Below are 16,061 nucleotides of genomic sequence, written 5' to 3' on the forward strand. Positions count from 1 at the left end.
TACCTCATCATTATCTCATCTTTGATGTCAGTCCACCTCAATCCAGGCTTTCTTCTTGCTTCATCTCTGAACATTCTAGCAATGACTCCCTGCTTCAACATCCTTGCTTTCCCGCTAATAGAATGGTGGTGTTCATCAACATAAGTCATGACTATCCATTTTGCTGGACGCTTATGTGCAGAGCAATAGATCTTCCAATTGCAATTCTCACGACTACATATAGCTGCCAGTTTTGTTGCACCCCATCTACAAAGCTTCACATCATAATTAGTCTTCAATACATACCTCAAGAGCTGATCCTTGAACTCTTCCCCACTGTTGAATTTCTGAGCTATCCAGAGGTAAGGAGGTTTATCCTTGGAGTAGTTCTTTCTTGATGATCTTCTTCTGCTTGGTCATACGCATCCCATTCTTCATCTGTGTCCATGGCAGGATCCGGACGGTCTGCATCAAAACACTGTCTCTCAAATTCTTCTTCATCCTCTAACTGTTCACCCACTGTTTCTTCTTGATCTTTGTGAGTCTCTTCACCACCAGCTTCAGCAGCTGCTTCTGTACCATTGTGAACTTCTGCAAAGAAAGCTTCAAACCTAGGATCATCGTGCACATGTTCTTCTACTGGATCTTCCCCTTCATCTGGTACACCTTGTGGCTCTGCATTTGTTTCTTGTGCAGCCTTGTCAACACATTCTTCATTCCCGTCTACAGAATATGCACCATCATCACCTGCTATTTCTTCCTCATCTTCTACATCAAGATGAAATATAGGTTCACAGACGCCGGAGTCAATGTATATGTCGACTTCACCACCAACCACAGCCTCACGACACAACTCCCTAATTCCACCATCTTTGTCTGTCTTGATAACCCTTGCTGAACTTATGTCCTCATGCGGAAGCTTGTACCAAATCGCTCCGACTTCACCACTCACTCCCTTTTCTTTGCAAAAATCCTCGAAGATTGACCATGTCATCAGATCAGGATCCATCAACATGTCTTTATCCTCGAACCCTCCAATGTAATCGAACGACTGCTCCTTGATTGATACATCTCCTCGGTAGTGAATGTTGAGTTTCAAACACTCGTAATCACTACAAAATAAGAAATTCAGTTGTTAATCGTTGTAAACAAAGTAAAACAATATCGATCCAACCCAAACCCAGAAATTTTTTGAAATCGGATAACCCTAGAAATTCTAATCGACAGAGAAAAAACGCGAATCAACATACCTCATCTCTTCGATATACAATCCACTGACTCAACACATATGCAACCGATCAAACGCTTCAAATCATCGCCTCACTGAATTTCTTAGGAGATGAAACGAAGGAGAGAATCGAGAGAGTTAGAGAATTAGGGTTTCTGATTTTTAGGGTTCGTCGATTTCGATTTGGGGGAAAGTAACGAGGGCATTATAGTCTTTTAATTAGGCTAATAAACCACGTTTTCTTAACCAGTAAACCGGGTTTAGGGATTCCGTCAGCCGATTAAACGTCTGTTAAGTCGAATGACTTAAACGACCATCAGTAATAAGTTTACGATTTAATTGACAACAATTAATTAACTAAGGTATTTTTAGACCAACGCAAAAGAATTGGGCATTAAACTTCCAAATAAAAATTACTTGGGGTTTTTTTTGGGAATTTTCCCCATGAACATGTATATTGGTTTAAACGAGAAAAACTACTCCCTCAGTTCCTAAAAGATTGATGTTCTAGAGTTTTCACATATATTAAGAAGCAATCATTGTTTAATTATTTATCAATTACTTTTTATACTAAATATTTCTTAATAACTTTGAACCAATAGTATTAAAAAACAGTTAATCATTATGTCTTGAAGTTTACGATATATTAATTTTAATCAATAAAAAATAAAACAAAAACCTAAAAAATCAAATTTTGGGGAACAAACTAAAACTCTAGAACATCAAATATCTAGGAACAGATGGAGTATTAATCTGTTTTCTTTCTAAAAAAAAATACATATATGTTAACAACTACATGCACATCTGGTCCCTGAAACTTAATAAAACGACCGAAATGCCCTTTGGTTGCAAGTAAAAGACTTTAGGACCTAGGATGGACGAAGAGCGTCAAAAGTCAAGCCATGAGACCACGCATTGACCGGCAACGACCGGTGGTGCGCTGACGTTGCAGCCTGAGGTTGTGGTGGTGGGACAGACACGTGTTCACATGAAGGGCACATGGTCAAAGTAGTGGGTGGGCTCATGTGCATGTAGAACTGAGGAGAGAGCTTAAGTGCTCTTAACTCCGTTACTTCTTTCTGTAGCCGACGGTTCTCTTCCGTTAGATTCTCGCAGCATCGCCGTAAGAACTCGCAGTCAACCTCCGTCTGCTTCAGCTTTGTCCTGTTTAAATTACGAAAATACCCTTGTCAGTAAATTGGCGAAATAGAGAGATCTTTTGTTTGTGTGTCTGTGTGTGTTTTTTTTGTACCTTGCTCGTCTGTTCTGAAACCAAACTTCCACTTGTCTTGCTCTTAATCCTAATTGCTTAGCCAATGCTTGCTTCTGCTTCTGTAAAAAAGTTGGAAATAACCTTGATTCAGTCTAAATTTACGAAAATGCCATTTACAAATTAATATCTGCATTTATGAGTGACCAAAACCTATAGTAGTAATGTTTTAACTTTGTCAACATGTAATAATAGTCGTGTTGAATACAATAAAGTGAATATTCATTTACGCGTTTTTTTTCGTTTCCACAATAATCATGGCCATTAATTTTCTCAGTAAAAAACTAAATTTTCTCGGGTGAAAAAATAAAGTAAAAGAAGAAAAAAAAGTTACCGGATTGAGAGTACTGTGATCTTTAAAGGTCTCTTCAAGAATAACAGATTGATCTTTGGAAAGTCTAAGCTTTTTCCTGGAGTTATCACCATCTTCATCGTCACTGATTCCTCTTGAGCCTTGTGGATCTGTGTCTTCTTCTCTTTCGCTTCTTTTTCCGGTAGAGCTTGAGACTGTACTGTTAGGTGAAGATACTCCGGCGTCTTCGTCGCCGTATTCCGCTGTAGACGGTGGTCTGTTCACGTCGATTCCACGGATGAAGGTTCTTGTTTCTTTTTGTGATGAATCTGAGTTTGGAACTGCATGCATAAGATCGAAAAATAGATCAAAAGGTGAGACCTTTAAGGTTTTGTCGATGGTGTTTTCCGGAAAAATGAATGTATTTTTAAGAAAGCGAAAAAAAGGTGAGACCTTTAAGGTTTTTTATTTTCTCGGGAAAAAAAAAAAACAGAGGAAACCAGAAAGCTATGAAGTACCTGAAGAAGTAAAACTCTCGTTCCGTGAAGATCTTCGGAGTAATCCAAAGGAAGAAGAAGAAGGAGTAACAGAAACAGAGGGATTTGTTTCGAGATTGATTTGTTTCTTTGGAAAATTCAAGCCTAAGCTTAGACCCAGATCGTCTTTCTCCAAAATCATCTTTTGTTGAATTTTCTCAAGAAAAAAAAAAACTCTGTTTTGCAATAAAGTTTTCTGCTTTTCTTTTGAGAGAGAGAGACAGAGGAAAGATGATGAATGGGCAAGTAAAGGAAGAAGAAAGGTTAATATATAGAGGTAGAGAGAGAGAAATTGATGTTAGTATTTTTTTATTTTTTGCAATCATGAGTGTGTGACTAGCTGGGGGCAAAATAGTTATTATTATTAAAGTCAATAAACTATTGAAACTTTAGTTCAATGAAATAATTTTATAATCACAAACTTTGCTTCTTTGTCCCCCTCTAACTCTCTCAAACCTAAACCAATTATCAAATCTAAGAAATTAATAAAATAATAATTGTAGTCGCACCATTAATGATTATGTTAATATATTAATGTTTATGTAACATCAATTTTCTCAGTCAAAGATGATTATCAAACTATCACTAATTGATACTCCATCTGTTCTTAATAGTTTGATGTTTTGGAGTTTTCACACATATTAAGAACTCAATTATTGTTTAATAATTTTAATATTTTTTAAAATCTTAAATATTTTTAATAATTATCACCCAATAGTAGTATAAGAAAGTTAATGATTTATAATCATTATATCTTGAAGTTTACAATTTATTAATATAACTCAACAAAAATAAAATAAAAATACTAAAAAATCAATCTTTGTGGAACAAACAACAAATGCTAGAACATCAATTTTTTAGGAACAGTAATTTTTAGGATTTTCATATGACTTTTATGGGGGTGTATTGGAACTAGGATTTTAGAAAATTTTGGGTTTTTACTAAAATCACCTGTTATTGAATTTGTGATTTTCAAATCTCTTCTCAAATCCAATGTTATTGAAATTGAGATTTCAATAAAATCACTCACAATCTCTTGTTATTCAAACTATAATTTCTAAACTTGATATCAAATCAACTGTTATTGAAAACACAACTTTGTTTTTTTTAAAAAGCCATAACATTGATTTTGGGAGACTTTGGATACAATTTTACATGAGAAATTCAAATAAAGAAATCACACCTTGAGAGGTGTTATTTGGAAAAAACTTCTTTTAACAAAATAAACATAAGAGAAGTTGTCCTTTCACTTTCTCATTCTCATCGTCAAAAGTCAAAACAAATCTGTCACTTTTTTTTGTTCTTCACTTGCAGAAAAAAAACAAAAGATTTCAATGGCAAATCAAATTCATTACCAACAAAATCTCTCTCAGTTTCAAGTTTTTAATTTGAAGTCCTAATACAAAAACATACTTTTTTAGAACCACAACACACCATGATTTCTTTATCTTTTACCACAAACAACGTTGAACGTGTTTTGGAACGTGTTGTAGAGAGAATCCAATTTTTCTATTTTTTTGTAAAGCAACGTTGCAAAGAGATCCCAAATTTTCTAGACAATGTTGGAGATAAGTTTTTTTTGTAAATCCAGTTTTCCTATTTTTGTTTTAAAAATCTCACCAAATCATCCAATATTATCTCTTAAATCTCACCAAATAACAAACTAGTATTTCCTTTTCTAAAATGAAAATTCTAACAATTCCACCAAAAGTATCCTAAAAAATCACATAACTTTCTCAAAATCCAAAATTTCCTAAATTCCACCAAATCCACCCAAATCTTTAATTCCATACACCCCCCTTAGTGGACAAACTAATAAATAAATAATATTAGGCGAGAACAAAATCTAATCGTAGTTATTTTATTTTGATTTTGTTTACTTTGTTTGTTTTTAACATTTGGATGTATTACTTTTTGTTTTTGTTTCAATCAAATGTTCTAGTGTAGATGATTGATTAGATTTTGAAGTCGTGAGAATATATGAACTAGTCAAATAAAAATTGAAATCCTCTTTGATACGTAATGAAATTAGACATTTCATTTTCGATATTAATTACTATCTGCAACAAATAAACCTTATAATTAAATTAGTAAGCTACGATGCACAGCCAACAATTGTTAGTCAAACGTTTATAATTTCCATGGAATTTATCAAATTTTTGCGATGATTTGACTTTATTTTATAGGATTATTAAAAGTAGAAATGATAATGCAAATCCATCCTTGTGATTGCTGTTGTCGAGAAAGAGTAAAAAAAATGATTACTCTTCTTAATGGCTCTAAAGGCCAAAGAGTCACGCTTGTTGCACACTTTGAAAACCTTTTACTTTTAAGCATCAGTGAGAAAATTAATTAAAGAACAACTAAACAAAAACGGTTGAATTGGATTCAAACTTCTTTTTATGAAAAATTAAAGAATTCAAACTTCTTTTTCAGATTTTCTTGTTCTAACGCATGGGTCGACCTCATGAGTTTTACTTTTGTCGTTGAACCACTTAATGACCAAAAACAGTACATTGTACCAGGAAATAAAATACTATTTAAACTTATTAATAACTTATAATGATGCTTTTTTCTTCTTTTTGTTAACTTAACAATAATGATTAATGAGGATGTTGAGAGACTATCATCATATACCATAAACCTATTTGTCTGAATGATATTTGAGTTTTTTGTTTTGTTGTCTAAAGATTGATATTTTGTGGGGATGTGCCTTTAGTCAAGTGGTTAAGTCCACTTGACTCCGCCTTCCTCACCGGAGTTCGACTCCACTAAATCGCGTTATCCCGCGTAGTAGGGATTGGCTATGGATCGGACCTTGTCGATCAAAAGATGTCAAAAAAAAAAAAAAAAAAGATTGATATTTTGTATCATAATTACTTTCATTTTTCACCAATAAAAAATGGAAGAAATAAAGTTAATACTGTTAAACTAATAAAAATAATTAAAAAATTATAATTATTATTTTTAAATTTATGTTAAAATTTAAAATATCATATTAAAAGCAGAAGGAGTAGTAATTATCATAATTATAACACAATATTCGTGTTGTGGTTCAAACCAAAGATAATTTTTTTCAACAATATCACTCTATCAAATTTTTATATATAGAAAATGTCATAATAACGACACTAAGAGAATCTCCATCGGTAGACATGATCTTGGTTCTAGGTTCTGAGAGATTGGCTCTCTTCTTGATAGGAGGTGGTAGATGTTATCTTTGGGTTGGCCGAGGGCACTCGTGATAAATCTCTTCTACAGGAGCTTCAAGAGAAGAGGTTTTTGCTTTCTTAGGTCTAGTGTGTTTTCTAATGTTCAAGCCTTTTTGCTTATGTTCTTAGGTTATGAGTTTGTCCTCTTTCGATTTCGGTTTGAAATTTCTTGCTTGGTGGTTCTTAGTTTTCCTTCCATAGGGGTTTGACTCCGGAAATTTCGTTTTCCTCCGGCTTTGACTCCGGGGACTTGTTCGTTGTCCGCTGGCTTTAGTTTCCCTCTTTTGGGCGTCTGCAATTTTCTTTGGTTCCAACAAGGTTTATTAATATAATTCAGATGACAAAAAAAAAAGACATGATCAGAGTTTCTCAAAAAAAAAATATTTAATTAATTTTTTTTTAATAATTAAACTAATAAATTTATGACATGTGTGCAGAAACGTTTCTCAGAGTTTGAGAAACTATGTCTTTCTCTCTCTCTTCATTTATTACTTTTTTTATTAATAAATTTTGAGCAGAAACCCTCCTCCATCTCACTGAAGGAGGTGCTCTAACACAATAGTCTATTATATTAGAATACATGTTATCATCAAATAAACCCAAAAAGTTATTGCCAATATCAAAATGCAAACTACTCAAAAAATCACTAGTTAGGAGTTTACATGTATACTCTTTTTATTTAGGGACGATTGGCGCAGAGACAAAAATGGAGTAGTATATTAGTGAAAAGACAATAGTTCAAGACAAAGAATAAATTACATTATAATTGGGTCTGAAGTTCGAAAAAATTACACAAAAACCAGTCTATAATTTTGTCATGGGCGTGAAAATAACGAAATTGACTTTTTCGGCAAAAGAATTTAATTCTGACATATATCTATTGCAAATGGGCATTTAATGACAATGAGACTATTATTAACCGTTGTTTTCTCAAATTGGAGAAGTTTTAACACGTTACAAACATACATTACACGTCTTTAACATTTGTACATATGTTAACACATATATAGAGCGTTAAAAATAGTGATAATGTTAAGTTATTCGATCTATATATATATATATATATATATATGTAAATATATATAGAGCGCTATTAACATTGGTATACATGTAACATATACATAGAGGGTTAAATTTATTTATATGCATAGAAATACATACATAAAACAATATTAACATTTGTATACATATAAACACATATATAGAGTGTTATTTAGAGATCATTGAAATCATATGTTTCGTCGGATTTTTAAAAAAATTCCGTATGTTTTCAAAGAATTTTCACCGGGTTGTCACCAAAATTTTCACTAGATTCCATCGATTTTTCACCGGATCTTTATCAATTTTTGTGAAGTCATCACTGCATCTTAGGTGTGATTCATCATCCTAGTAACATTGATTAGATTCCATCATCGCTAGCGGGTTTTCGCCATTGAACCAAAGTCGTCGAACCATCAAATATAATTACAATTTCATTCGTCTATTGCAAAACGGTTACCAGAGACGAGAAGTAACAAGAAGCGTGATAAATCTTGTATAAATGAAAAATTAATTACGATAAATTCCAAAACTTAATCATGTTTAATAAGTCAAAAAGATAAGAGAGAAAGAAGAGAGCATGAATCTTTTTTTTTATGAAAAAATGGAGCACTATTAACATAGATAGATAACCTAAAAGTCAAAAAATTTGTTTGTCTCATGTAATAGATCGACTATAAAACAAAATGGAAAGGAAGCGCGTGAGGTTATATTTGGCAAAAAAATGTCTAAAATTTTCATTGTTGTGGATTTTACTAAAAAACTAATTTATTTCTCAATCCTTGTCTCCCAATTAATTGTTTCTTTTGTTTATTTGAAGTGTATACTGTTTTTTTTTTTTTTGCTTTTTGAATTCACACACATGTTATTCTTCTTCTTCTTCTTCTTCTTCTTCTCTTTTTTTTTTCTTGTAAATTACCATATATTTTTTAGGGAGACTCACAAAAATGCCCCTTTTTCAATACCCCTTTTCAAAAATGCCCTCTTTGGCTGTCAATTTTTAAAAATACTCATTTTATGTACAAAATGACTAAATTACACTTCTTTTAATAAAAGATATCACAAATATATAAGGAAATATAACAAAATTAGGTCCACAAAATACAAAATATTTTTTGGCGGGAAAAGTGATCCCGCAATTTTTCCCGCAAAAACTCTTGTAAAAACCTTTAAAATACCTTGTAAAATTTTCCCATAAAATTTTTTCCCGCCAAAAAAATTTTTTTGCGGGAAAAGTGATTCCGCAATTTTTTTGGCGTTAAATTTTTGGCGTGAAAATTTTACAATGTATTTTAAAGGTTTTTTACAGGGTATTTATAAGGTTTTACAATGTATTTTAAAAGGTTTTACAACGTATTTATAAGGTATTTATAAGCTATTATAAGATTTTACAAGCTATTTTATAAGATTTTGCAAGTTATAAGGTTTTACAAGTTTTTTATAAGGTTTTACAAGTTATAAATACCTTATAAAACCTTATAAGTACCTTGTAAAACCTTTTAAAATACATTGTAAAACCTTACAAAATACTTGTAAATACTCCGTAAAACCTTTAAAATATCTTGTAAATTTTTCCCGCCAAAAAAATTTTACGGGAAAATTTTACAAGGTATTTTAAAGGTTTTTACAAGTGTTTTGGCGAGAAAATTGCGGGATCACTTTTCCCGCCAAAAAATATTTTGTATTTTGTGGACCTAATTTTGTTTCAAATAAGGGTAAAATAGTCATTAAAAATTAAAAGAGATCAAACTTAAAAATTGACTCTCAAAGAAGGCATTTTTGAAAAGTGTATTGAAAAAGGGGCATTTTTAACAATTTTTGTATTTTTTATTTAATGCTCAAATAATTTTGTTGTAACACAGAAGAAAGTATTACTTTTTTAACTCACATATATATTTTTTATAAAATATTGGTACACTAGTATATGTACATGTATATCAAAAATATAAAACATGCATTGATACATGGGTTCATTCGACTTTATAAAATGAATAGCATCGTACATTAAGTATGGTTAGATGTTGTTGTAATGGGAAATCATTGAATAATTTTAAAAATCAAATGGTTACTTGTCAAATCATATATTTATTTTAAAATTAAATTTCCTCAATTTCATAAAAAGTGTCATTCTACCATTTTTTACACAAATTAAAAAAAGTAAACAAATTTCATTTCTACTCTTTATTAATATACTAAATAATACTCTCTCTCTAATTAATAAATTAAAATAGTGAGGTTAAAAAAGAGAATTAGTCTTTCAAACTGTATTAAAAACACAAAACGACACTCTTTATTAAACGAGATTAAAACTTTAAACGATACTCTTTCTGAAAGGGAGAAAGTATAAACATTTTATATTAGCCTAGTTAGCATAGAATGATTTAGCATTTATCGTGAGTCTTGACCATTTTGTCATAAAGGTCGATTAATGAGCATCAAAATCGATTCCTTTTATTAGTTGCAACAAGATTTTTCTTGCCTTCAAATCCTTAAAGGATATTATAGAGATTGAAAAAGAAATTGACGGTCACGATTAAACGTTTAGAAAACAAAAAAGCTGAAATGAGATCATACGGTTGAGAAATGTTTTCAATGTTGCGCCCCACTTAATCCACCAGCTATATGCTTTGACAACCATCAAATATGAGTGAATTGGATCAATATGATTGGAATCAGACACATAAACTTTTCGTCGATCTGATTTTCATAATCAATGTGGGTCCTTTTTATAGTCGTTTTTTGTATGTGCAATAGAAATAGTCGCATACAAGCAAGATATTTCTATTTTATTTTTCCTACCAAAGATAATTTCACTAAACTTCTTCTTTCTCCTTTGAAAAAAAAAAAAAACTTTCTATTCGTATATACAAAAAATGAAACTTTCTATACACCAAAAAAACTGGAAAAAAATATATTCATTCCCCAAAAAATATATATAAACTATAGATTACCCAAATGGTTAGAAATTGGTTTTGAGATGTAACTCTCTAAACCTTCACATGCATTTGTATATCACAAATGACTATAGTTTAAACTTTTGTCTATAGAAAAAAAGTTTTTAAAAAACAGAGGTGGAGTACACGTGGGGTGCAGAAAAATATGGAGACATTTTCAACAAAGTATATTTTTTTTTGGAAAGTGTAAAATTTTATTAAATATAAAATATATCAAGTAATATACTGATTTTTGGGGTTATTAAGGGGTCGGGATTATTACGGATTTTGCCCTTTTTTATAATGACATTTATGGATTTTGCCCTTTTTTAAATAATTTATGGATTTTGCCTTTTTTATCACTTAAAAATGTACGTATTTATGATTTTTTTTTTCAAAAATAAGTACATTATACCAAATACTAAACCCTAAGAACAACTGGAACCGACTAAACCCAAACATAACGAATGAAACGCATGTTAAATCATATTTTTGGAGCCTAAAAAAAGCAAAATCCATAAATTATTCAAAAAAAAGCAAAATTCATAAATACTATTATAAAAAATGGCAAAATCCGTAATTAATTATTAAGGGGAAATAAAACTACGTATAAAAGAGGGGAAGAACAAATAAGAAAAAAAGGTAAAGAAACTCACGTGGACCCAATATGATATGAGCCAGTGAGAGGCGTCGAACCACGTGACTCACACACACGCGCGTGCCGATTTGTCGGGTCACGCGCCGACAGAAGAAGTCTTACCAATCATACGATACTTGTTATTCGTCCCTAAAAACAGCAAACTCCATGACCATCCATCATCGCTCTCTCCTTTTTATCCTGCTTCGTTTTTGCCTAATGTATTTATTATAATAAGGGAATGGTATTGAATAGAGCATGGCCTTCTTTAATGATACTTGTTCGAACACACACTCTTGCACGTACATTTTCAGCATGATTTTTACTCTTATCTGATCCTAAAAATTTGATCTTCTAGTGTTTTGGATTTGTTCCACAAAAAATAGTTTTTTAAATTTTTTCTTTAGTTTAATTAATTGATATTAAGAAATTGTAGATTTCAAGACGTAATGATTAACTGTTGCAAATTACTATTGGTTCGTAGTTTATTACTCCCTCTGTTCCTAGATATTTGATGTTCTAGAGTTTTAGTTTATTCCACAAAGTTTGATTTTCTAGGTTTTGTTTTATTTTTTATTAATTAAAATTAATATATCATAAACTTCAAGACGTAATGATCAACTGTTTTCTAATACTATTGGTTCAAATTTATTAAAAAATATTTAGTATAAAAAAGTCATTGACAAATAACTAAACAATGATTGCTTCTTAGGGCTTGATTGGTTCTCCCGCTAGCACCCGCCTAGCGGTTGTTAGCGGTCGGTTGCGGTTGCTAGCGGTTGGTACCAATCATATAAACCGCTCCACACCGCTTCGAACCGCTCGAAATCGCTGGATTTCAAAAGCTCCTTCCCGCAAGCGTTTGCGGTTGCGGGCGGTTGCGGTTGGTGTAAAAAAGGAAATAAACTAAAAAAGGAAAATAAATAAATTAAAATATATATCATCATGTCTGATTTATATTCACGTTAATTCTAAAAAAATAATTATTATTTAACTATAATTTTCTAATATAAATAATTATTTTTGTTTTCAATATAAAAATTTATATGAATAATTATTTATGATTTTTAATCATTAATCATTTTTAAAAAATTTATACTTTTCATAACTATAGTTTCTGGTGTTTTATAATTTTTTATAATCATATATTAAATTTATTTTGGTAAATTTTGGTTTAACCGTTATCGTACCCGCTAATCAACCAGTCGTAAATCTCCCGCAAACGCACCCGTTTTCAACCGCTAAACCAGTCGGTCAAAACGCTAAAAAACGCGTGAAACCGCAACCGCCCGCTTCCGCAAACTCCCACAACCGCAACCGCAACCGCTGCGATTAAACCAGTCAAGCCCTTAATATACTCCATCTATCCCATATTGTATGTAGTTTTAACTAAAAGCACGTTTATTAAGGAAACTTAATTTTGGTTAAAAATCATTAATTAGATAAATAATTAAACAATGTTTTGACTACGTATGCTTTTGTCCATTGTTATACTTGGACTTTTGGACTTCTTTGACCAATATTTATTAATTATTTTCGGATTTAAATTAATTACTGAAAAAATATAAATTGTTGGAATAAGTAAAATTATGCATAGATATGTGAGAAAAACAAATAAATTGGAACAAAAAAAAGCCTAAAACTACAAACAAAATGGAACAGAGGGAGTATGTGAAAACTCTAGAATATCAATCTTCGAGGAACAGATGGAGTAAAATATATTTAATATAAATAATTAAACAATAATTATTTCTTAAAATATGTGAAATCTCTAGAAAATCAATCTTTTACGAACAGAGAAAATAGCATTTTATGGCAGTTATGTGAACATTTATTTTTTGTTATAGTTATTAGTGACAATTGAACAAACTAGTGTTGTTAAAGAGAAATAGACGAAAATACGGACTAAGTGGTGTAGTATGTGTGTAAACAAGTCAAATATGGATTACAATACTTCAGTTGTAACATTTCATTTTCATAAAAATATGGTGGTGTGTACGAAAATGTTTTAAAAAATTGATTTGATCACATATATTATTAAAGTAAATTTATTTATTCGATCAAATATTCTGAAAGAATTCTATATATAAACGTGTTTGGACTATAAATTTTTAGAATGAGTGACTTACCAGAAAGTGATTGTTGGTACTATAAGAATGAAGACAAAATACAAAAAATCATGTGGTGATTTGTAGGATCGGTAAACGAATCTTTAAAAAATTTCGGACGTAACGTACCAGCCGTCGGATAAAAATTTCTATCTAATATGTTAGATTAACAATTACCACAACAATTGTCGAAAAATCTTGTAATTATATTCTTAAGCTGTGGAACTTAATTTTTGGTGACGTTGTGATGCTTATCGACAAAGTATGTCCTATAATTATTCTCTTTAGTTATCTTTAACGATGAATCAAAAAACTTGTTTGTTTGTTCTAAGATTATTTTCTTATTTATTCTTAACACTGAAGTCATTTGTTGGAAAGCATGTCTATTTCCAAGTTACGTTCTATTATCGAAAATCTATAACCGTGGTAAAATAAACTACTATATAAACGTGGTAAAATAAATTACTATCGAAAATCTATAACCGTGGTAAAATAAACTAGTTTATAGTATCTAGTTTGTTGTATTGTTCTGATATGTTGCTAATGAGAACAAACTAATCGTTTTCCACCGCATAATTTACTCCAATATGGAGTATGAGATGTCGGCTATGATCATAGCCACTAAGCTAGAAGGGCTTGGATTCATAGGGTGAACTTTGGTGATTGTTTATGCATCATCATCTCCATGATTTCATGTAACCTGGTCTCTTTGTCTCGACAATATGTTAAAGTACAGCATTGCCCCTAAGAGTAGGCCTGGGCATTCGGTTAACCATTCGGTTTCGGTTCGGTTACGTTCGGTTTCGGTTAGTTTGGATATGGTAATATAATAACCATTCGGATATTTTAAGAATTTCGGTTCGGTTCGGTTCGGTTACTTTTCGGTTCGGTTCGGTTTGGATATTTAAATAGATAACCGTAACTAACCAAACTTTTATCACGTTCGGTTTGGTTCGGGTTTTTACCCAAATTAACCAAAATTTACCGAAACTAACCGAAATTTACCGAAAAAATAAAAAAGGAAAATACGAAAAAAGAAAAATATTAGAAAAAAAAATTAAAATTTGATTCAATTTTGTAAAAGAGTATTTAACTTTGACAAATATAACAAACAATATTTGAATATTTTGATTATTTAAAGTATTTGATTGTTTTTATTCTAAAAATAATTAATATTTTGAGTTTATAATTATAGTTTTGGATATTATTTTTGGGTATCTTATAGGTTTTTAGATATTTCGGTTAACCGTTTGGTTATCGGTTCGGTTCGGTTCGGTTTTGGTTAGTTTGGATAGGGGATTTTACAAACCATTCGGTTGTTTTAAAAACTTCGGTTCGGATATGGTTCGGTTTTTTTCGGTTCGGTTCGGTCGGTTATTTGGTTAGCGGTTTTTTTGCCCAGGCCTACCTAAGAGTAGTGGTGTGATATTTTCTGCGGGTATTACACTGTACTTGATGGTTCAATTATTGCGCTTCTTCACCAATCTTGTTGTCGGTCGATTTTTTCTTTCTTTCTATTTCTAATGATGACTAATGTATATATTTATGTGATTTTGTTATTGTATTTAAAATTTAAATCACTGTCAAGCCCAAAGAAGAAACTTTTATGATGTTAGAAAAACCGCGATTCATATATACTAAAATAAACTACTATAAAAAATAAAAAAATTACTATATAAACGTGGTAAAATCATAAAAATCATGCATACCACCATTAAGTTGGAATATTGATTTTCATATAGACTGAAAAATTGTGATACATATATCCCTATTGACCTGCTCGCGATAAAATCAAGATGAATTAAACTCAAAATTAGTTAGCTATGATTAAATGGAAAATATGTATTTCTTATGAAAAAATCAGTTTTAAACTAGAAAAGTATTGTTTTGGATTTGTTGAAACATAAAACGTTATTAATTACAACATTTGAATGAACTAAGGGATTATATATTTCTAGTATTTCTAGTATATATGATTGTTTTCACCCAAAAAACATAATGGATATGGGATATATGATATATCATATATATACACACATATACACAACGTTCTAGAAGACAAAATACATACAACGGTCTAGAAGAGATATAATAATTTGTAAAGTGATTGGGAAAATTCATGGGAGGAAATTAGATACATCAGTTTTTAAGGAGAAAAAATAAAGATAAAGAAGGTTAAAGGAAGACAAAAAGTCTAAATGGTAAGCATGAGAAAAGTTAAAGGTATATATTATATACACAAATGAAAAGAAAGATGAATTATAGAGATATGATAAATGAATAATTTCGTTCCACTCGTTATTCACTCATAGAGGAAACATTTCACTGAAAAGAAATTAAGAAAAACTAAATTTTGGGTGATTGTTATACTTGTGAAATATATAAATGAGGATGAGGGACCAATATTAATCATGTGGATGTGACTGAGTAAAAACCCCACAAAAACAAAAACATTGTAGATCTAAGGGCATCGTGGCATGTTTTCATTTGTATGTACTTAATCATTAGTTTATGTACATACCCCTTAAGCTAATCGACAGGTCAACATCCCACGTGCGGCTCGTGCGGCTCTCTCTATTCTCCATCTTTACACCGTACGAGGCTCGTGTGTCCACACCATCACCAGCGTGACATGCACGTGAACACTACCCCTTCTGTTTTTGTTGTCAATTAAATTTAGTAGATAAAATCCATACGTACGTAATTTCGACCGTTTTATAAGTGCATTTTACTGCTTAATTACATCGGGGAAATTTATATTAAGGTCATGTCATGAAGAAGGCAAACTCTATATCGAAATGAGTCTTCTTTTTTTCTTTCTTTCGTTT

At 31.0% G+C, this 16,061-nt stretch overlaps 2 protein-coding genes across 2 annotated transcripts; one reads left to right on the forward strand and one right to left on the reverse strand.

Annotated features, from left to right (window-relative positions):
• Nucleotides 1-1,934: 1,934 nt before the first annotated feature.
• On the reverse strand, nucleotides 1,935-3,567 carry LOC110226800 (homeobox-leucine zipper protein HAT4). The gene is made up of 4 exons (XM_021019505.1): nucleotides 3,288-3,567; nucleotides 2,812-3,110; nucleotides 2,460-2,539; nucleotides 1,935-2,371 (listed from the first exon to the last, which is right to left on the reverse strand). The coding sequence occupies exons 1-4, from the start codon at nucleotides 3,445-3,447 to the stop codon at nucleotides 2,077-2,079; spliced, it is 834 nt and encodes a 277-aa protein (XP_020875164.1). The 5' UTR covers nucleotides 3,448-3,567; the 3' UTR covers nucleotides 1,935-2,076.
• A 2,877-nt stretch (nucleotides 3,568-6,444) lies between these two features.
• LOC110226958 lies at nucleotides 6,445-6,696 on the forward strand. The gene has a single exon (XM_021019995.1). The coding sequence runs from the start codon at nucleotides 6,461-6,463 to the stop codon at nucleotides 6,548-6,550; it is 90 nt and encodes a 29-aa protein (XP_020875654.1). The 5' UTR covers nucleotides 6,445-6,460; the 3' UTR covers nucleotides 6,551-6,696.
• Nucleotides 6,697-16,061: the final 9,365 nt, after the last annotated feature.

Source organism: Arabidopsis lyrata (genome assembly GCF_000004255.2).
Source record: "Arabidopsis lyrata subsp. lyrata unplaced genomic scaffold ARALYscaffold_7, whole genome shotgun sequence".
Classification (NCBI taxonomy): Eukaryota; Viridiplantae; Streptophyta; class Magnoliopsida; order Brassicales; family Brassicaceae; genus Arabidopsis; species Arabidopsis lyrata.